This window comes from Euprymna scolopes, chromosome 28, assembly GCF_053919585.1.
Source record: "Euprymna scolopes isolate OS-2025 chromosome 28, ASM5391958v1, whole genome shotgun sequence".
Taxonomy (NCBI): Eukaryota; Metazoa; Mollusca; class Cephalopoda; order Sepiida; family Sepiolidae; genus Euprymna; species Euprymna scolopes.
Window position 1 is genome coordinate 27,014,792 of NC_136509.1, and position 23,993 is coordinate 27,038,784.

The following is a 23,993-nucleotide window of genomic DNA, read 5'->3' on the forward strand; positions in this document are numbered from 1 at the left end:
GTAGCCACTCACGAATAAGTGACCCTGTGCGTTGTTTGGGGTGAAATGTCAAAAAAAAAAAAAAAAAAAAAAAAAAAAAATGAGAGCACATAGCAAAGAATGGAAATCAATTGTCTTTTTGGATGTGTAAGATTAAAGAAACTAGACACTTTTTCTCCTATGAAGGTAAGTTGGGGAAATTGCTGCTTATCCCGATTTTTCCATGAGTAAGAATTAAAGTGGGAATTTCTATTAGAAGTGCAAGGTAATGTCAAAACATTGCGCCAGACAGTACGTTACGAGTGACACATAGCAGATTAACTGATCGAATTTTCCTTTTTTTTTTTCTGGATAGTGAAAGAGAAAACAGTAGTGTTTGGGGCATCTGCTTTTATGCCACTGTAGGGGATTGGTTGGGAAGCATTATGTATGTATCAGAATAAAAATAAAAGTCCTAAAAGTATTGTTAAATCTTGATGATTTTGTACTGTCATTGTTATCAATTTTTATAACCACTATTAACCTATTTCAGATTAGCAGTACATGTATGAAACAGTAACTGCATCATACATTTCTCTAGAGAAAAAAACCTAAGCAAGGGCATTGGGAACGCTCATCAGATGTGTTACAACACATATGTACATGTACAGCCCTTCAAACCTGCTGGTCTGTGATCTGCTTTCCCTGTGAAAATTATTTTACAAAAAAATTCAGGCAGAAATAGATTAATAAAAAGGAGACTACTGCAAGAAGAAAAAGAAACAGAGATGTCACTATCCATTGAGCAACAACTTGTCAACAAAATGGAACTTCAGCTGTGTATTAAAAAGAGAAAAAAAAAGACGTCACTATTCACTGAGTAACAATTTATGATATGTCAATAAAACAAGAGATATTTTGTTGCAAGAGGAGAGAGCCCTATTACTTGTATGTTGTCCCTTTTATTTACCTCTTCATGAGGGCTATTAGGCACACAATCGATTCTTAATGTGGAGAAAATCCAGCTCCTAAAAACGGGCCACTCTGGATTGGGACAAAAATTAAAAAAAAATTTTTTTTTTATTGACTCAGTCTCAAAGGATTTCTCCTTCACCAACCAAAGACAAAAAAGATGAAGTTTAATATCAGAAGACAGATACTATACTTTGTTCTTAACCACAGAGAATTGGTTTGTCAATGGCGCCAATATCCTTCAATGTGTGCTCAAAATTAGTTAGATTCACTCAAGAGCTTTGAAATCTTATAAAAATAAAAAGATTTATTTTAGTCACACTTGTTTGAAATATTATCTTTGATTTGTCACACATGTGCACATCTATTTACTTTTGTCAGGGTTGATTTTTAATAATCCAACTCCCAACAAAATGTGTTACTCTGGATTGGGGCATGGGGGGGGAAGGAGGTTTAGGATTTCTCCTTTGATTGAAAACAAAAATACAGAACAGATACTATACTTAGAATTATTTATTTGGGAAAAAAATATAAAAATACAATTTAAAATTTGAAAACTGAACTCTGTCCTCTATTAAAAGGCAACCCGTAAATAAAAACATATTAAATAATAATAAGGGATTTAAATTGATAAAATAAAAAATCTTAAGTTTCCTTTAACAACTACAAAAAAAAAAAAAAATACTTTTCAACCACCCATAACAAATGACATCCTACCTGAGAATACATCTTTCAAACTTCTTGGCCTAATATTCACAGGCATAATGAACTGAACACATACAGAAGTTTAAATGTACTGTGAACAAACATCTCGCTGATCTAATCCACTTCAGACCCTGCTAGACACTATTCCAAATAGCAGTCCCATACATCCAAATGACAATGTCTTGTTTCAGGTGAAAATGAGTTATATAAAAAAAACAATCAGATTTTTATATTTTTTACGCTATATTAAATTAAATTAGAACTGAATTAGTAGTTATTTTTACATGGCAGTGTACTTTTTTAGTGTCAATTAAATAATTGTAAATCAACTTATTAATTTCACGAATAGATTAGTCTTTTTTGAGGAAGAGTTATACTAGCAAAAAGGAAAGACAATGCAAACTTTAATGGTTTCTTTCTAAACCAACTTTTCTGGTGATTCAAAACAAATTCAATAAATTAACAAAATAACATTACTTAGCAAACATTTATTGAATTGCAATTTTTAAAAAAGATGTAAAATGCAACAGTCAAATAGGAATATCTTTATTATTTAATTGGAATTCATTATTGAGATGAGTATTATTTATTAATTTATTTTTTTATTTATTGCAAACTATTATCCTTATCTTTCTTAGTCGTTGTTTCACAATGTTTCGGCCAACTATTCCTCTGCCCTTCGTCAAATGGTAACCACGACAGGATAGGAACTCCGAATCTCCTAACTGCATCCTCAGCAATTACTGCCATCCATAGTTGTTGTTGTCGTCTCACCACATTTTGGCCATGGTTTACGAATATTTTGTTTTTTTTAATTTCTTTAATAAAATAAGTCTTAAACATTGTAACAATTATTTTAGAATATTTTGACATGTATGATTTTAAAAAAAAAAAAAAAGTTAAGTCTAGTGCTTAAAATATCCCCCCAAAATATAACATTCACTTTGCCTGTAAAAAAAAAAAAATTATTTTTCTTTGGTCTAAAGAAAAGTAAAAAAGCTCAGTTAAATTGAGTGTATTAACATCTATTTTCAACAATTTTACACAATAAAAAAAAAGAAAAAAAAAAGTAACACAATAGAAAACATCAAATACTGAAACCTTTACTGAATTAGATTAAAATTTTTTTAAATTTAGAAAACGATATTTCAAAATAAATTTTCCTTTAAATTTACACATTTTGCATTGTCTTCTCTTTTCGCTAGTATAACACTTCTGAAAGTGAGAGAAAAAAAATTCTTCTGGAGAGTTAAAGCGCACTAGTACCTTTTTCTTCTTTGTTTCTTTTATTATTCTACTTTATACTACACTTTGATCCTAACCAAAATACCTATTTTAGATTTTACTCATTATTGGTCGGATTGTCAATGAAGTTCTATCAAAATATTTCTCAGTTTATTTAAATGTTGCCGTTATTAACCACCATTTTAAACATTCAACTTATATACACGTAATTATAAAAATATAAAGACAATTTAATACTCTTTCCGAGAAGAAGGATTCAGAATCTTCGATCATATCCCAGCAACCCAGAATTTTCCCCAACTATCTCTGTCCAACATCCTCTTCCATTTTTTCTCCCTTATTTTCATTCTGTATGACAGTCATTATATCCATGAAGACTTTTGCCGCAGGACTATCCGGTGCCTCTTCCAGGAAGGACTTCCCCTCGTCACACGCCTTGCCAATCCTTGGATCGAGAGGCAATTTACCAAGAAAAGGCAGCGACAGATCTAAACACATTTTCTCGGCACCGCCTGTTGTAGGCGGAAAGATCTGCGATTCGGTTGTACAGTGGGGACAGATGAAACCACTCATATTCTCCACAATACCAATAATTGGTAAATTGACCTTCCGACAGAATGCTATTTCTTTGCGGACATCCAGTAGGGAGATTTCCTGTGGGGTAGTTACGATGATTGCCCCATCTATTCCAGCAGCACTTAGATACTGAACTATCGATAAGTGCTCATCCGATGTGCCAGGTGGTGTATCGATGATCAGATAATCCAAATCTCCCCAATCAACATCTTTCAGGAACTGTTTGATGATTCCATTTTTCCTTGGACCTCTCCAGATTACAGCATCGTTCAAACTGGAGAGAAGAAAACCTATGGACATTATGGCCAGGTTGTCAGATATGTAGACGGGAGACCAACCTGAACCACTTTGATGAACCTGTAAGATAAAAAAGAAATATATGAATAGATCTAATATATAAAGAAAAGTCAGTCAAATTCTCGAAATCAAACCTCTATAGCAATTGACAATCGATATTTGATTCAATCTAGCCAATAAATTGCAGAAATTTTCATTTTGTTCTTTACATAAAAGAAATTGCAATCGATTTCATACTATATCGAAGCAAAAATTGTTCCAGTCATACAATTTCCCATATATTCACTATTTACTTTCATTGTTTAATCAACAAAGATGATTATCCAATGGAATCACTACATTTGTTATAAATGAAAAGTATAAATAATGATGATCAATCAATAATTACATACATACACACACACATATATAAGTGAGAATGTGTGTGAGGACACTTCTCAACCTATACACTCAACAAATTTTTGATCTACAAACTTGAAATTTACTATATAGAGTATTCAGACATGTAGAAAACTTTTTAATCGGTTTTCATCCGAAAAAAAGACTGCTAAGGGGTAAAAATTGAAACATTGGTACATGGGGGTGATAGAATTTTTAGCCGTTTTCAACTGTTTCACGACTGTGCATGCATGGTCATGAAACATGACAGCTTCCTTATGTAAAGTGCAAGTTGATATGAAAACACATTTTAAAGATCATGTCAAGTTGGACTAATAGTTTTTGTATTTGACTCACTGTTTTTAGGTTTTCGTTTCGATCTCAAGTATTATTTTTAACTTACAAGAAGTGAACTGTTTAGTAAAAACATAGTACTTGCATGCACGTGTCTCAGTTCCATTCTATTTTTTTTTTTTTTTTTTACTTCATTGTTTTTTTTAAAAGAAATTTAATGTTACGTTTAATACCTACAGCATTTCTGTTTATAATAAATAATTCTGCATTAATTAAAATATATTTGTGTATTTTACGATCGCGCAACACTGTGGGGCCTGCTAATTTATATATATATATATATATATACACACACATGCATACATATACAACATAATCATATTGACACACTAGTTCTCATTAGATTATCAAAATTAAACAATGAACATGACCAGTACCAGATGGGTGACCGCTTGAGAATACTAGGCATTGTATGTATTGCATCAGAACGTAAAAATTTCCAGATTAGTATCTGGAGCCATACCTAGAAACCACTGCGGGAGATGCACCCTCAGTCTTTGTTAAGACATGCAACTAAAAAAAGAAAAACTAATGTAAAAACCTCAGCTCTACTTTCTGCAATGTCTTGTAGCAATTATTTGCACTTACTGAGTTTATCAGTGGTTCCAAAAAAGTGTGACTGGTTCTTTACAACACCTTCACTATAAACAAATCATTTGTGTGGATTTCAGACAACTTAGTTTCTAAACCTCATACATCAGAATTCGATGAGAGAGTCTATTATTGTTTTATCTATTACATAAAAGGCAAAATGTGTGCGTGTATTTGAATGTCTGCCAAAAACTTTCGACACATGCAACAAGCAAAATTGGTATTATTAGAAAGATCAATGTCTCAGACGACAATTGTCCAAAAATTGGCAAAAAAGATTCGTTCTTTGACCATCAACTGGGCCATGTTTTTACAAGGAGGGGTCAGTTTTTGTGTCAACATTTTTGCAAAGTCATTCACACCTCGCGATCTCAGCGTACATTTTAGAAGCATTATTTCAAAGGCCCATAACATCCCAAGTGGGCCATGGGTGAGACGACTAAAGCATTTGCTTTTTTTTACCTCTTTTATGTTACATGTTTGTGCCTGGCTACTGTGGCTAATTTTTTTTTTTTCTCACAGGTATTTATTTCTTTTAGGGGATAGTTGCTTACTGTACCACCTTTCTACACCCGGGCAATGCCGGGTACCCATGCTATTAAATATATATATATAAAGGAAAGTCAATTAGATTCTTAAGGATAGACTATTATCGCATTGCATTTAGCAAATCGATATTTGATTCTACCTAGCCAGTGAATGACAAAAAATGTTCAGTCTGTGTCTTCTATTATATAAAGGGCAAATGTCTGTTAGTGTGAATGTATATGTGTATGTGTGTTTGTATATCTCGCTAAAACTTTTGAAATCAAAGTGGATAAGAATGATTCTGGTACTGTCTTAAAGAGCAAAGATTCAGATGCATAATATGTGAAATTTAGAAAAAAAATACTCATTTTTTATACCTTAATGACTGCAGAATCTGATGGGGGGGGGGGGTACATAAAATTGTCTCTTTCAAAACAATTTCAGCATCTGCGCTTGCGTGAACCACTTCACCTATCAGATACGCTAACTACATAAATTTGCAACATCATAGTATGATTGTCACCATGGCTCAATGGATTAGGACGTTGACTGAAAAATATTAATTTTTGCATTCACGTCTGCCTTATGGCAGAAATTTCATTTTATTTTTAACATATTTTTGCAAACGTTTATTTCGGTAAGCTTTTGCATTTAAACAAGATTAAAAGACTTTTTTTTATGTTTTGTTTTGTACTTTGTATTATTTACTTGGCTCAAATAATTAGAGGGAATTTGTTTTATTAGCAGTTGATTTATTTGAGGGTCAATTTAAAGATCAAATTACTATCGAATGCATCAATATTACTTACATAAATCGCAAATATTTTTTTTTTTTTTTTTTTTTTTTTTTTTTTTTAAATCGTAACCATTTAAAACTTTGGGTTTGTATTACTATACACAGATTCGAAAAATTACTTTTCTACCTAACTGGATAATTTTTTTGCATTTTTATTTAATGTAACGTTTATTCAGCTCGAAAAACATACAATTTTTACTGATGTACTGGAAAATTTAAAATGGCGCCATACTCTCTGCTGAACACGGTAAGTTTGGGAAAATTAGTTAAAAATAAAAAACTATACAAAATACTGTTAAAAACCTACCGAATATATGTCTGCCTATGTCACAGTAACATATATTGAGCGAGTTTCTAACAGTATTGTCAGTGTGTATATTATATATATATATATATATATATATACACACACAACAACGCAACACATACAATTTCATAATTCGTCTCACTTTTCTAAGATACGCCAGTAAGTAGAGGCTAAGTTAACTAGTATGGATTTTAGCAAGGGTCACACTAGTACATATCAAGATAATCTTGCAGCAAATAGAAATAAACCCAGCCGCAGGTAGCGTGACTGAAGCAAAGTGGCAAAGATTACCTTCCGAGATAAAATGCGCTAGAAATGCAGATGTTGAAATATAGGAGGTGATGACTTTGTTTCATTGACTTATTTTCTCACGGGTAAAAACGCACGTGTGCAAAACTGCACGTTTACGTAAACGACAATGTGAGAACAGTTGTTTAACACTAAAATGTTACACTAGGAGGTTCACTCTCTCAGGCTTTACCTTCTCCCTTTGAGAAGGGGTTAATTTATTGCTAATCACCTTAGGCACCCCTACCGAGGAATGCTGACAGGGCTGCCTAGGTATTCTGTGCATGCCAGAGTACCTCTTTTTTTCTATGACCTTGGTTTATGAAATTCCACTTCCTAACCCCTGTGTCACATCATCTCTGCTGTTGGAGGGAAATAAACAGCCTCTTCGTATCACCCTTAGTTTTGTCAGAAAATGCAATTGAGTTATCTCCCTCAAATTTGCAGCATCAATTTAAGTAGCGCTCACCTGCCTTTATATTGACTGCTCCTCTTCAATACTATATTGTAGTTCCTAAGTTATATAGAATGATCTCCCCTTTTCGGTAACAGTTAATATTTTAAAACTTTGCTGAATAACTTAAATACAGATAAAACAAAGGAGAACAAATACTTGGTTTTCTAAAATTTTTCTTCTAGTTTTGTTAGAATAATAAATACTTAGGCAATCGTTTACAATAGTTCACAGGGTTTAAAAAAAAAACAAACAAACAAAAACGAACAAATAAATGTTACCAAAGGCAAGAAAATTTAATTTTCTATCTACCTGGATAAGTTTGTGTTTCACAAGTATTTTAATGTGTTTTTATTGCATTTTAATAATCCGATAAGAGTATGGTGGATTTTACCTTATTTTTTATTTTTATTTTTTTAATAGCTGCCGAGAGATTCAGAATTTGCTGAAGACCCTTTTTTCTGTTAACTTGGTTTTAAAGAAATAGTCAAGAAATACGTGCTCCAAGTGTCTTAAAATTCACTTTTTACCTAGTTGAAAATAGAAAAGTAGAAATAAATAAAATAAAATTACTAAACTTCAAACACAGTTAACACCTGTTAACCAATTTTCTTATTTTTCATTCTATCATAATATAATTTTGAGTGTATAAAAAATAATTTAAAATACTTTAAAACTTTTCCAGGTAGGTAGAAAAATAATTTTTCTTGCCTCTGGTAACATTTATTTGATGCACATTGTTTTTATTTTATTTTACACTCCTTTTTCCCCCTTAATTGTTGTAAAACCATCACCAATAATTATTTAACTTTTCAATTTTTACTATTTCAAAAAAAAAAAAAAAAAAAAAAAACAAGAAAAAAAGCTAAAATATTTGAAAAAATAAAAAAATAAATAAAAATGGTATGATTAAAAAAAGAAAAGAAAAACCTTAAAATTCAATTTTTTTTATTGCCCAAATGTTTTCTTACTCTCAGAGTCACAGCCATATAAAAAGTTCAAAAATAATTGTTAACCTATAAATGTATATTTGCACATGCACAGAAGAGCATTTTAAGTCAACTTTTGCTTGCCAAGCTTCAATTTTTTTTTTCAAGACTCCTTAGCAGCTATTTTTACTAGCTAAAAACCAAATAGAATTTGTTCCACAGGTCCAAATCCCTTATATACCAAGTTTTAAGTATGTAGACCAAAAAATAGACAGAGGAGTTTGGTAGCGATCATTCCTCAGACAGGCAAACAAGGCCACTTTTAGCAGGCCGCCTGACGTTGCTCAGTTGTAAATAATGCAGTTTTCATATTTATTATTATAGAGTCAATTCTCTATCAACTATTATATTGTACCTAATATATAGTAGTGATTTCAAAAATAAAAAATAAAATATGATTTGGAGGTCATCAGCTTGAATCGTAACCAAAACATTTAGCAGCCCAGCCTTAGTTGTTACTGTTTGAGCTTTCGTCAGATAGATAAGAAATAGTTAAAAATGAACTGAATTTAACGTATAAATGTATATTTGCGCATATGTATAAGAGCACTTTGGTATTTGTGCATCTATGTTATCATGCTGAAATAATAACATTATTTAGAAAGCCATTCTTTACATGGGTGAGGGAATGGGGTTTTGTAACTAATCTGTACTTTCATCTAACAATTTAAAAACCAAATTTCTCATAAAAATTGAATTTAATCTGAATACTAGTTAAAAAAAAAACAGCACGGTAACATAGATGCATAAGCACCGGACTTTTAGTTGACTTGCACCTCCCAAGTTCCAATTTTTTTCAATTTTGACCCCCTTATTCACATATTTTCCTTTATGCCAATTTGAAAACTTGTTAGCTTAAACAGAAAGTCCAGTTTAGTAAGCGGAATATTTTTATATTAATGCGGCCAACTTTGAGTGGACAAATATTACGACCATATTTTGTTTTATTCTCTATTTTGAGGCGATTACCGAGACTCCAAAGATATGACTCATGTCAGACATTGGGAATTTTTTACTGTCCAAAGTCCTTCGAAAAAGTGGTTAAAAACCCAAATATATAATAAATAAATGTTACCAAAGGCAAGATAGGTTACTCTTCTACGCAACTGTGTAGATTTTTAGTGTTTTTACTTAATGGAAAATGTTTATTCGGCTCGAAAAACAAGCGTTTTCAAAGGGTACGCACACATGAAAAAAAAAAAAAAATAGCCGCGTAGCAAATACTTTGTGGCCACCTCTTCTTGTAGTCGCGTACCCTTTTAACTTGCTTGTTTTTCGAGCCGATTAAATATTTTAGTAAAAACACCAAAAACCTACTCAGTTGAGCAGAAGAGTAACCTATCTTGCGTTTAGTAACATTTATTCGTAATATATTTGATTTTTGACCACTTTTTCGAGAGACTGTGGACAGTAACACATGCCCCAGACATTTTTCCTTGTTCTAACGTAACACTCGACACTACTTGCTTTCCGAACTGAATAAATGCTTTAAAATAAGTTAAAATACTAAAATCTTATTCAGCTAGGTAGAAGAGTAACGTATCTTGCCATTGATAACAGTTATTTGTTGTATATCTGTTTTTGGTTAACCTTTTCCGTTTTGTTGTCTATAGTAAAACATGCTCCTTTTAATTATGGTTAGTGCAAAAAAAAAAAAAAGTGCTGCATCGATTATTGAGTGGATATTTTTTTTTTTGCTTATATAATGTTTTCTACAAAAATTTGATCAAGTATTACATAATATTTAATACCTGTTCTCCTTCAGCACCCATAATTCTGGGGATCGAAGGTCCGCAAATATCCGTGTCGAGAATCCCCACTTGGCAGTCTTCATTTGCAGCTGCCAACCCGTGGGCAAGATGCGCGGAAAACGTGCTTTTGCCAACGCCGCCTTTGCCGGAGAGGACGACGATCTTATGGCGGATCGACAACAGCTTCTCCCGAATTTCTTCAATCGCAGGGTCCGGTCCTTTCGGTTGAGTGGCGCAGATATTTTGATTCGGACATCCCTGACAAGCAGAGGATCGACCAGCAGCTTCACTTTCAGTGCCGGGACAGTGGGCAGGGACGTCACTGGAAACGTGATCCGCCATATTTTGTTTAGAAAATCATATCAAACTGGAACTCTCTTGCGTTTTTTCACAAATAAGTCAATGAGAGTGACCTCCCTTACATTATCAGCTGTAATTTTTTGAACATTTTAAAAAATGTTTTTCTTTAGTAGGTGATGTAACTGTTAGTAAGTGTATGATTTCTATTCTTTCTTTTTTAATTTACTTCAAACGGCGACGTAGATCTGGGGGGGGGGGGGGTTCCGACTTAATATTTGTTTTCCTCTTGCTTCTCTCTTACCCGTCACCATTTGGAAGCGGTTTCACACAGAGCTGGAAAAGACACGTTTAAAAATATTGGTGATAAAACCTTTGGATTTTACGTATTTACATATTCCGTACAGCTTCGTTACGTGCTTGAAAACAAAATTTCGATACTTCTCACGGACTTGGACAAGTCTTTCAACTTATCAGAAGTGGCATACCAGCATCTTCTCTGAATGAAATGTTATTGATATATTTTTTTCTACATAGCTGGAGTTTATTAGCCGAAACCTTTCCAAATCACTTTAAGTTTAATCTTTTTTGGTCCTAGTCTAGAATTCCCCGTATATTAAATAAAGAAGAAAACTCTTATCAAGTAGTTGGTAAAGTTTTACCTTCACATTTTCTTTTACAATGGCGACTGTTATAGGTTTTCGGGTATGCTGAAGCAAATATCGCATTTAATTTTCGGATATTAAGCAATGTAATTTCTTCTGTTGTTGCTGGTGGCCACACGCTTGTGCGTGTAAACGGGAAATGTAATCGTTAGCATTTTTTCGAGTTTGGTGGCAGAGGGAAGGAAGAGGGAATGGGGGTCGGCCAAAAGTTCCAAACATTTTTAAAACACGTAGAAACACTTCAAACAATGTGTAGGGTGCTTTTTTGTTTAAGATTTGCTTTTAAAAGGTCTCCGCCCTTAAATATTACTGAGTCAATTATTATTATTTCCTGATATTTTAAAGGCTGTTAACATTTAAAAAAAAAAAAAGAAGAAAAAGAAACTAGTGTGGATCTGTACAATGCACACTCCCTCCTTGTATTTATTTTCTTTCCGTCTTTTTTCAAATTTTTCCCCTCTTCTTATATAAAAGAAATTTCCTTTATTAATCCAATGCCAATGATATTATCTAATGTATTCCGTATTGTTTTCACTAATCGCCATGTTTGTTTTTACATGTGCAAAAATTTAATGCATAGCAACCATCAAACTACTCTGTCAATTTTTTATCTGCAGGCTTGAAACATGTTATATATAGGGGATTCGGACCTGTGGAACAAATTTGATTCGGTTTTTAGATAGTAAAATTAGCTGCTAAAGGGTCAAAATTAGAAGAAAAAAGGGAATTTCGCAAGCATAATCTATTAAACATGTTATTTCTATGGCTGTGCAAATATGTATTTAGACTCTTAACAATGTTAATTTTTTTAAGGTTTGATATGCATATGGACTTAGCTCAGATGATAACGTAAAGCTATGTGTTTTGGTTTCGATTTTAGCTGATGGCACCCAAGTTATATATATATATATATATATATATATATATATATATATATATATATATAACTTTTGAAATCACTACTATATATTTGGTACAATCAAAAGAGAATTGGCTCCATAATAATAAATACAGAATCTGCATGAATAAAAATATCATATTTAAACATATTTTACAATCAGGCAATATTGGGCAGCTTGCTAGTGTGTGTGTATATATATATATATATATATATATATATATATACTAGCAAAAGTACTCGTCGTTGACTGGGTTCAAAAACAGCCTACAGAAAATGGACTCTGATTTATGAAAGTATGATAGCTTATGAAAAGGAAGGGTTGTAAAGAGATAGCTTCGAATTTGGGGGTATCAAAACCAAAGCTAAATATGATGAAAGTAAAAATAAAATAGATAAACCCCATAATTTATTATACCATACCTGTTCACACTGAAACACTTATCACAATATTCTGTGGATCTATATTAAAAAAAATCTTGTTAAACTTTGTGACATATTTCCATTCTATGGAGATCAGGCGCGGACGAACACCCCATAATTTTATTATACCATATTTCTTCAAACTGAAACATAATTATCAAAGTATACTTACGCAGATAGATATGAAAAGTCTTCATTAAAGTTTGCGCCTATTTTCATTCTATGGAGCCCAGGCGTGAACGCAGACCCCACAATTTTACTATACCATCCCTATTTAAGTTAAAACCCCCCTTGCTTCCCTTCAACCGTTCACTGGAAGCCCAGACAACATTCAACAGACCCGGGTAAATTCCTAACTTCTTCTCAGATATAAGCATATTAAATTGAAATAAACTTTTAAAAAAATAGAATTTTATGACACAATGACCCTTCGCTTGTTAAAGATAACATCTGTATAGCCTTAAATTTAGAACCTAATCCCTTCAACCCACAGACTCTAACCCCTAACACCAACACGAGAATGAATAAATTCACCGATAAATAAGTAAACAAACAGATACAAGAATGAATAAACTAATAAATTCGCACCCAATCCAACTCTGTTCTTCACACTTATGATAAAAAAAGCCTTCTTTTGCCGAGGATAGATTTTCGCTCTTCATTTAGAATTCCGTTTTCGAAAATAAGGGTTGTTGCCTGATGAGGTCTCTAGTTAGTAAATACTAGTAGACCGAAACATGCTCATGACTGTGTAGCAACAAACTACTGCTTATGTAAAGACAAATATATATATATATATATATAATGTGTGTGTTTGTGTGTAATGCCTAAAAAATAAGTTAATTTACATTCCAACTATATGCACGTTTTTTTAATAAAATGACTTAAAGGTTGACATGCCGTAAAACATAATAAGCCAAGCTTACAAATTATATCTACATTTTACCTTAATTTATATATACTACTCATATTTGGATTATATGCTGTATCAACAACCATCAGAAACGATTTGACTAAGCCCTCTGGTTCACAAGTGATCGGTTTTCTATATCTATGGATGAATTTTAATTTAATCTAATCGCTATGTGTGGTTCACCATGGTTTGGAATGTGCTGCAGGCCAGGTAAAATGCAAACAATTACAAAAACAACTAAACGCTGGCTTTTTCTTTCTTTTTTTTTCTTTCATTTTATTTTTAAAAACTTTAAATTATACATTATTATTAGTGATGGAACGATTCCAGTATTTTTCCTGATTCCGATACAATTACTGATTCTGTACAAAATTCCCGATTCCGATTCTTTATAAATCTCTAAATATTTTACTATAGAGTTGTTATTTTGTCCTAATTACTGTAAAAACACATCTTAAATGTGCGTGTATTTTCTCAGACGTAAAAACACACTTGTGAGGGGGTGATCTAGAGATTTTAGTCTTACTGAAAGTTTAAATCAATAAATATTTATTATCTTATTATTACTACAAGCAATGCAAGACGTTTTATAAAAACAAAATCAAATAAAAAAGATAATTATAGGAATCTGTTTTAGCATCAGAAAATAGGCTCAAATTTTCTCGATTCCAATACCCCAAAAAGCTCCGATTTTTCTGATTCTCGATTCAGATTCTGATTAATTGTCCCAACACTAATTATTATATACTTCACTTTTTAAAAACAGGAAAAACTTATAGTTTATTGACTTAGAATGAGTGCTTTATGCCAAACTGATGGTAAATATGGGTAAATTTTTCTTATTTTTGCATTAAATAATAATAATCACATAATACTTAATTCATTGCACCTTATCATTAAAATGGCCCATACAAAATTTCAACTAACTCTACCCACTAGTTTCCAAGAAAACTTCTATAGTAAATATGATATTGTGGTGACTAATCCCTATTAATCACTAACTGTGCATCGAAAGGATACCATAATATTTAGTTCATTGCACCTTATCATAACAAAAGTCCATACAAAATTTCAGCAAGATCGGCCCAGTAGTTTCCAAGGAAAAGTGAGAGTAAATGTGGTATTGTCATAACAAATTCCTATTAATCTCTAACTATTTATTGAATGGATACTATAATTCTTAGTTTACTGCACCTTATCAGAACAAAGGTCTATTCAATTTTCAGTCAGATCGATCTAGTAGTTTCTTAGAAAAAATTGAATGGGCAGACAGACAAAGAGAAATATACTACTACTAACACTCTTTCGATTATACACACGACAACCATGAAAGTGAACTTGACTCATATCAACAAGTGGTTGTTTTTCTATTTCTACAGCTGATTTACAATTGCTTAACCATCTCCTCCAACCTGACTTCAGATTGACGTGTGTGGGCCATGGCATAATCACGTTGACACACCGGTTCCTGTTGGATCATCGAAGTTAAGCAATGTTGAACCTGGTCAATAGAAAATGGGTGACCATTTGGGACTTCTAGGTGCTGTATATGCTCTCCCCTTATATCGGCATTGTTTCCGATCGTCCTGGACTTCTTCTTGCCACTAGATTCAGAAGAGATGTGGTTGGGATTGCGCAACCCTTGCCTCACAATTACATGCGTTCAGTTAGTCATGTAAAAATTTTGGACGCTAAAAATCAACATTAAAAAAGTGAAATTCGTCTCATTCAAGATTCGTTCATTTAGTCATGTCATAATTTTGGACGCTAAAAACCGTTAAGAAAGTGAAGTTCGTCTCGTTTACTAAGAGTCGTTCATTTAGTCATAATTTCGGATGCTGAAAACAAACATTAAGAAAGTGATGTTCGTTTTTTTTACAAAGATTCGTTCATTTAGTTATCTCATTATGTTGGAAGCTAAAAAAAAACAAAAAACATACAAAAAAGGAAGTTTACTAAGATTCGTTGATTACGTCAGGTCATAAGATTGGACGCTAAAAACAAACATTTTTTTTTTTTTGTAAAAGTTTTTTGTGTTGCTGATTTTTTTAGATGACGATTGATAATTTGGATTATTTTGATTTTTTTTCGAACTACTGTTCTCATCTTGAGTGTGATTTTTGTAACATTTCAGCTGATATAATCTCCAACCTTCTTCAGGTGTATCTTGTCGAAATGAAGAATATTTCTGTCAAGCTCGGGAATCTTAATATCAAACTCGGTAATATGCATGGAATTTCGAACAGAACCCTTTGTTTAATCCATGAGGGTAGCATGTTCTCGTTTTGTCAGACATGACTGTGTAGAAGTCCTAAGTAATTCGCAATTGTATTTTGAGTGTCACTTACACTCAAGATTGAACCTTCAACCTTCAGAAGGGTGTAACTGTACAACTAAATTTTACCAAGTGTTTTATCCACTATGCAATGAGCCCAGTGGACAAGATATACTTAACCCTTGGGCTACGATGGTATTTTTGCACACATTGCCTACGATGGGTGTGAATTTTTTCACATCACATAAAATCAAGTCTAGGGTCTTTGAAAAATAAATTTTTTATCAAAAAACAATACAAACATTCAAGCATGGGTTTCATTCATTGATTAATGCAGTTAGGGAAAAGAAGAATTCCATAGTCTTTGAGGACACCATTGTTGCAGTTGTTTGTAATAGAAAACTAGGTGTTAAAAATTAACGGCCTGAGTAGCCTAAGGGTTAAGTTCACCTTCAAATTAACCTGTAATATGGCTCCTCTGAGAATTCTAATGTTATATTATGTTTTTGTTTTTTTGTTTGTTTTTGTTTTTTTGCTTGTCTCATACTTAAAGGATTATATATGATAGATGTGTTGATATCCCCTGGGAGAGACTTGGAGGTGTTGATATCTGACCCCCTCCTCCCTAAAATGTGTCAGTTAGTATAAAATATGATATTTCAAGCCTTTACTGTTGTTTCATAGGTTTAGAGTATTGGTTGTCAACAGACAACAAAAACTTTAAAACGTATGAATTATTTTTGTAGGAGTCTATTTATTTCTTTCATGTGTATATGTATATGGATTTCAAGCATGAGTTTTATTCATTGATTAATGCAGTTAGGGCAAAGAAGAATTCCATAGTTCTTGAAGACACCATTGTTGCAGTTGTTTGTAATAGAAAAATTAACAGCCAGCATAGCCTAAGGGTTAAAGAAGTTTGGAAGTTACATCGACTGAAACGTTGTGAAAATGTGAGAGCAGTAGTCTGATAAATCCTAATAACATTGACAGTTTTTTTTTTTTGTTTTTGTAGTTTTTTTTTTTTTTTTTTTTTTTTTTTAACTTTTAGGCAAAAGTTTCCTGGTAGGCATGATAGCCATGATCAAACCGACTTTGAATTTTGTAAAATGTTTGCAAACATGGAAAATGATTTCTGCAAGAAGCATGACATCAAGCATCAAGCCCACCCTCACAATGTACACCAAGGAAGAATGTTCCCTGTGTGATGAGGCAAAAGAAATCTTGACACCTTATTTCACCCATGTAAGTATCACATACACACACACATCATTTTATGTATCTGCATGAAATATTATAAGGAGATATAGTATTTTACGCAGGTGGATTTTCAGTATTAATTTCAACAGTGCTCAATACATGAATAGAGCTAGGTAGTGAGTTATGAAAACATATATTTATGGCAGTTAAGCTACACAGAACTTATTTGAAAGTACATCATTTGAAATCAAAATTAAAAATTCCCCAAGAACGTTTTTCTTAATGTAATCTATACTCCTATAAATTCGTTTTTTTTTTTTTTTTGGTGTGTATTGGTATTCATTTTAAAAACCCTCTTTTCTATTTATTTAAAAAGAAAATACAATGTTCTTATATATGTGTTATGGAATTGCATTCACTAGCAAAAGATCTAGCCTATCTGCATATTCTTTTAAACATTCATTTTAATTAATTCCCTATTAGTTTATTCAGTTTTCTTATGGGATGATCATCTTTAGTTAACTATTATGTGTAATTATATTAATGCAGATATTCTACAAAATTTATACTTGCATAATATTTGCGCAAAAAGTTTATAGTAAACACAAAACTGTTTCCATATATATATTTATGTATGCGTATATATTTTTGTTTACCAAATTTTGCCTACCAAACTCCTAGAGTTTTTGGTCTACAGGCAAGAAACTTCATATATAAGGTATTTGAATCCATGCAAAACATTATATTTGAGTTTTACCCGGGAAAAATCGGTGCAAAAGTGTGAAAATTAAAAAAAAAAAGAAGAAATTTGCCAGGTGTAGGTCGAACGCCAGCATTACGAATGCATAATGTGGTAGCTATTGGTTCATGTTTTAATTTTTAGCCTTGCATTATAAATGTCTTCATAGCCCAGTCATTGACGACAGAGGCAAAAATAAATCGTGAGCTGAACGTTTTGGTTTCGATTCTCGGTGGTGGCGCACGAGTCTTGTTTTTTTTTTTTTTTTTTTTTTAAACTTTTTCAATCATTACTACGTATTGCGTCCAATCTATAAAAGTGAAAATGTCTGTCTGTGTGTCTGTGTATGTACATTTCCCTACCAAATAACTCTGTCAATTTTCGGTCTACAGACTCAAAATTTTAGATACGGAATATTGAGATTTGGGAAAATCTTTTTAATTGATTTTTGGCCAGAAATTTTGCTGTTAAGGGGTCAAAGTTCAACAATTTGACCTTTCAGAACTTTACCAAATTTCTCCGCCAATTTTGGGTCTAAACACTCGAAATTTTAGATATACGTTCCTTGGACATGGATCTAACTTTATAATTTAATTTGAGCCCAGAACAATAAATGTTAAGCGGTCATAATTGGGGCCAAAGTTTTAAAAAAATTGATCTCTGCGGTTTCTACCAAATTACTCAGACAATTTTTGGTTTAAACATTTGAAATTTTACATAAAGGGTATTCAGACATATGCCAAGCTTTTTAATCGTTTTTTTTGCTGAAAATTTAGCTTCCAAGGGGTCAAAGTCCAAAAGATTTTACCTTTGCGGTCTCTAGCAAACTATTAAGCCAATTTTGGGTCTAAACATTTGAAATTTTACATAAAGGGTATTCAGACATACAGTAAGCTTTTTAATCAGTTTTTGGGCGAAAATTTGGCTGGCAAAAGGTCAAACTTTACAGAGCTGACATTTACAAACTCTACCAAACTCCTCCGCGAATTTTGGGTCTAAACACTTGAAATTTTAGATGTGGGTTACTTGGACATCGGTCCAATATTTTAATATAGTTTGAGCCCAAAACAATAAATGTTAAAGGGGTCAAAATTTTTAAAAAATTCGACCTCTGTGGTATCTACCAATATTTCTCTATGGTAGTTAAGGAGGCCTATTATATAGAAAGGCATTACCATACATATTCACACTTTTTAATATATGCATATGCACATAAAGTTATGAACAGTATATAGGGCCCGAGCAAAGCCGGGCGGAATTGCTAGTAGATTATAATTCAACTTTGATTTAATTTGAAAATGTATAAATATGTATGCAAATCAGATAGTAAAATATCTCTTTACTCCTATATCTTGGAATAAAGGCTGAAAATAGAGGTAGTACTTTTCCGAGTTGACTTCTAGGACTCTCCTTGCATCCCGGCATTATGTAACAAGCAAAAAATAGCCCCTACAAAGTGAATGACTGTCCATGCATGGTAAGACCTCTCTCTTTCTCTTTTTCTCTTTCATTTTCCCTCTCCCCTCTCTTCTTCCTCTTCTTTCTCCTATTTCTACCAAATCTGTAATCTGGTTAATGTAGTGTCACAATATATCTGCTTATCATGGTTTATCTCCAATATTCTTATAGGAGTCTCTGACATATTTCCATTGTATGGACGCCTAGCATCAACGGTAACCCCATAATATCATTATACCATCTTGAGACAGAACAGATAATACACTTGGATCCTAGCCAGAAGACCAAGAAGGTATATTTTAGTTTCACATACGGTTCAAATGCGACATATGTTTTTTTTTTTATTTTAATTTATTTTTTTTAATTTTTTTTTTACATTGCAGCAGTAATCGAGAAATCCTATTTATTAAAACATAGACTCTTTCTTTAAGATGTCGCCACAAGAAAAAGTCGGAATTAGTCAAATCGCAATCCAGAGATTCTGCAATCTGTCATGAATAATGTTTTGGAAATAGCACAAATATACGAAGCTGAAAATGGGCAACATTGAAAAGACATTATTTTTCATAAATAAAGATTGTTTGAATTTTGCCTTTTTTTAAAAAACTTTCCTAATATCTTAGTCAGATTGTGTTAAAATTACGGAAAGATATCATCAAAAATAAAGAATCTATGTAAGTTCAAAACACTTGAGTGACATTTTGGACATTCTACACAAACATTAAATTAGCATATTTATATACTAATTTAATGTTTGTATAGAATGTTATCACCTTCTATCCTCGTTTTTAATAAATAGGATCTCTCAATTGAATAATATATACTCTTGAAACTGTGACACATGTACGTATTGTGTTAAAGATAATATGGTATTTATGTATAGATTATTTGGATTATTATTCTCAGCTTAATGTTTCAACCGATGTAATCTCTAACTTTTTTCAGGTGTATTTTGTTGAACTCCGGAATCTGCACAGAATTTTTAACAAAATTTTTTATTTCATGCATGGGTGCAGCATGTTCTCATTCCGTCGGGTAGAACTCTTAAGTAATTTGTAATTGCATTCACTTAGTACTTTATCCGTTATGCCACAGGATACTAGTCTGAATAATCTAAATCATCCTCATCTCAAGACATAAGAATTTCTTAACTTTTTTATTTACTTAAATTAGTTCTCAGGAATCAAGAACCCCTTGCTGTGTCTAACTTTTTTATGAGATACTAGCAGGGGGCGCTCTCGTTGCCATGTCATAAAATATGCTTAAATATGATATTTTCATTGATGTAAATTTTGTGTTTATTATTATTATTATAGAGCCAATTCTCTATTAATTATTATATTGTACTTAATATATAGTAATGATTTCAAAAGTTAAAAAAAATATGACTTGGGTGCCATCAACTAGAATCGAAACCGAAACCAAACCATATAGCACTCCAACCTTAGTTTCTACCGTTTGAGCTATTGTCAGTTAGTTGGATATAAAATGGCTAAAAATTAACTAAACTTAATGATATATATATATATATATATATATATATATATATATACACACACACACATTTGTGCATGCATTATAAGGGATCTTTAAGTTGATTTACGCCTGGAAGTTCCATTTTTGTTTTTCAATTTTGACCCCTTAGCAACTATTTTTACTGGCCAAAGACCCATAAAAAAACGGTTCACAAAAAATGCAATCATTTGAGCTGCCTTGCACCACTCTGCGACTTTGTGTCCCGGAGGAGATGCAGGTTGAAAAAATGGAGACAGACAGACAGACTAAGTGAGTTGTATAAATTGAGCATAGATATCCGAGTGTTCGTTTAAGATTCTTTTTACTTTTCAAAGCTTGAGTTTGTAAAGCGATATTACTTTCCTTCTTTCCAGTTGACTATATAAATATGTTGACTTACAATTGACTATATAAATACGTTATTTCATTTATCTCCTCCCCCAGAAGGTTAGATACAAGGTCAAGTGATGATGATGAAAATGTTTCTGTGGAACGAACTTGATTTGAACTTGGCACATCCAGGTTTTCAGTTTGTGTTATTAACCACTTAGTGACTGTCAACCTCTAACTATATTGTAGGTCATCGTTCTTGTTGTCTTTTCTTGGTTTGGTCAGATTCTAGGACAAGAATTCATCTGGTCTGATGGAGTACCTATTATATAGCCATGTATATAACGATTCTATTTAATGTGTGTATATAACAAATGTATATGTAAACGTGTCTATATAATGTCTGTGCATACATGTTTATAAGTGCATCTGTTATCATCTAATGGGGACATGTATAAACATGCAATAAACAAATCACCAAACATGGACAATAATGTAAAAGGACAATTCTTTAGCGGGATGGTTAATACCTTTTCTAGGAGCACATACTTTGTTTCACTAGATCCGTGTTTTGGGTTCTGTGAAACTGCAAAAAGATTTCCTCTGAAGAACACCAAATGCTAGATGATATTTTAGCAGTTATTCCTTGAATGTTTCCCGGCTTGAAGTTACACACTTTTTCTTCTTAGTTCTACATATTGCTATAATGTCCATCACTAGTGCTTCCATGAATCTCTGCAGCTGACCTCCATCTCGCCATCTGCTAGCCAACTCACCCTCTCTCTGACTGACTAACATGTATATATCAAACTATCTCTTAATTTGTTTAACTCTCTAACGTCAGAAGTCAGTTTTATTATTGTAAATCAAGTTTTGTTTATCTACATTCTAAACTAGCCTCCCATTCAATTCAATTATGACTCAAACTAATTGTTTTATTGGTCTCCTGACAAAAGGAGGGTGGACTTGTAAATTTACCCTTGTTATTTGCACATTTTCAATAATCATGCCTTGAAATTTTTGGAAATTTTGCACAAACATTAAACATGATATGAGTAAAAAAAGTAACAGAACGGATTTTCTGAGAAAACTCCGGTTGCCCCCCCCCCCCCCCCCCCAGGGGTGCTTGTTGGGTTAAAATGGCTAAAATTGGCACTTTTGTGCTTATTAAAAAAATTTGATGCGTTGGATTTTTATAAAACTTTCTGAAAATCAGTTGATTTCTATATAATTTTGTTTGCCTATACTTCGAGATAACTCTTCAGTGTGCTCCAGGGGCTCTTTTAGGGCTAATAAAAACACTCCATTTTTGGGACTATATTACCGTATTTGTCCAAAATTTTCTGTGTATTTCTATTTAGCAGTTTTGCATGGTGCTGGACTCAAATTTAAATATGTTAAGGCCTTGGGGACTTTTGGGGCTAAATGAGGGGGGAGGGACAAATTATGGACTTAGTCATTTCTTTTTTTTTGCATGGTGCAGAACTCAAATTTACGTATGTTAAGGCCTAAAACTGCACTGTTTGTTCATTTTCATCAGGATTTGAAGTCCTCTGGGGACTTTTCGGGCTAAATGGTGGGGGACAATGCCGAACTTAGTCATTTTTTTATGCCTTGTTCACTATGCACTCACGGGGGAACATGCATACTTCACTTGTTTTCCAATATTCCTCTTTGTTATCGAAACATTTTCTCTGAATTTTTCCCATTTCATGACATCTACTTATCTATATAATAATAATAGTAATAATCGCTTAGATGACTTGATGATGCTTGGGAGTCCCATAATACAAGGTAACATCAGTCGGAGAGCGTACACCATTCCTCGTATGAGTCAGTGCATATTCAGGCATCAGATACTTTGTTATTATATTTGGCCAAGGTTTACTTGTAAGGTAGGCATTGAGGAATATGAGAGGAAACATCCTGTTCAAAATGACAGTATAGTCAGCACCTCTGCTACAAAAACATTCCACAGGTTTCTTATATGCGACAGGTACTTCAAAACTCTTATTGTACTGACAAGCCATCTCTGAACCCACAAAACAACTACATGATCACGGTCATTTTCACAAGTGATGGATGAGCATCAGTTGTAGGGTGACGTATCAGTTTATAAATTTTCAAATGAAATTCGACCGGAAAATAGTGGTAGTGGTTGTGTCTAATAACTTTCCAATTACTAAACTGTTGTAACATTATTTTGTTGATCATCAAATTTCCAGGTTCCTTAATGTAAAGGGAGGTAAGTCTGTCAGAAAAATTTTGATTTCTTTTTTGTTATAAGAATAGTGTCTAGTAGGCATTGAGATTTCAAACTCTCTCAGTTCTGTGTATTTATTTTATTAGTGAGATTTTTTAAATGTAGTGAGAACAGATATTTTGCTACCCCACTCCCCCACATAGTAGCCTCTTATGTTCAAGCGACAGTATTGACTTGTTTGAGGTGAAAAAGAGTGAAAAAAAAATTTTTTTTTATATTTTTATATTACTCTACTAAAGAAAAAAAAACTTGTATAATGGATTTAGTCTCAGAAATCTTTCTTTTCCAATAAATTACTAGCACGAGGAGAAATATGAAAAAATTGTGTTCCATATTTTAAAAAAATTCCTGAATTCTTTTGACGATTGCATTAAGTATGACCACTTTGAAAGAATAGATGGGAGTTCTTGGATTAGTAGATGTAGAACAGTTAAGGTAGCAGGTCCAATTCACAGAAAACATGGGAGAAAGTGATAAAAATTGGCCTGAGGGGAAAGGGGAATAAATAGAGACCCAGTCAGAGCTAGGTGTTTGGCAGCCATTTTCTTAAAGCTATCTGATGCATGCTAGCATGTAAAACAGACATTAAATCGAATATTATTATTATGATGATGATGATGATTATGGTGATGGTAGTGGTGATCATGATGGTGATGATGATGAGTCATTTTCCTTTGTACATCATCTGATTTTAATTTTCCAATTCCCATGCCCATCTATAATCATGCTGCCACACAGAGTCACTGAAATTAAGCAATATTAACACTGATCAGTACTTAGATTTTTTTTAAATTCCATTTTCACCCCAAACAAGGTACAGTACCACTT

General features: G+C 32.6%; 2 protein-coding genes across 7 annotated transcripts in view; one reads left to right on the forward strand and one right to left on the reverse strand.

Moving 5' to 3' along the window:
- Window positions 1-1,428: 1,428 nt before the first annotated feature.
- LOC145249536 (cytosolic Fe-S cluster assembly factor nubp1-A-like) lies at window positions 1,429-10,531 on the reverse strand. The gene is made up of 2 exons (XM_080111157.1): window positions 10,190-10,531; window positions 1,429-3,813 (listed from the first exon to the last, which is right to left on the reverse strand). Exons 1-2 carry the CDS (start codon window positions 10,529-10,531, stop codon window positions 3,181-3,183), a joined length of 975 nt encoding a protein of 324 aa, XP_079967283.1. The 3' UTR covers window positions 1,429-3,180.
- A 6-nt stretch (window positions 10,532-10,537) lies between these two features.
- The window catches only part of LOC145249537 (glutaredoxin-like protein C5orf63 homolog), a 41,245-nt gene continuing 27,789 nt past the window's right edge, over window positions 10,538-23,993 (forward strand). The window contains exons 1-2 of one of the 6 annotated variants that reach the window (XM_080111160.1): window positions 10,538-10,677; window positions 16,712-16,905. In XM_080111160.1, the coding sequence (XP_079967286.1) occupies window positions 16,732-16,905 (174 nt within the window). In that variant the 5' untranslated portion in view covers window positions 10,538-10,677; window positions 16,712-16,731. Of the gene's footprint in view, window positions 10,678-10,728; window positions 10,997-12,367; window positions 12,817-12,849; window positions 13,596-16,711; window positions 16,906-23,993 lie in introns of those variants that run through there. The other 5 variants (XM_080111159.1, XM_080111162.1, XM_080111163.1 and 2 more) reach the window with 5 other exon arrangements.

Coding starts and splice junctions, on each gene's coding strand:
- LOC145249536 (XM_080111157.1), bottom strand. CDS start 10,531: ATGGCGGATCACGTTTCCAGTGACGTCCCTGCCCACTGTCCCGGCACT. Junction 3,814..10,189: donor TGGGTGCTGAAGGAGAACAG/GTATTAAATATT, acceptor TTTATCTTACAG/GTTCATCAAAGTGGTTCAGG.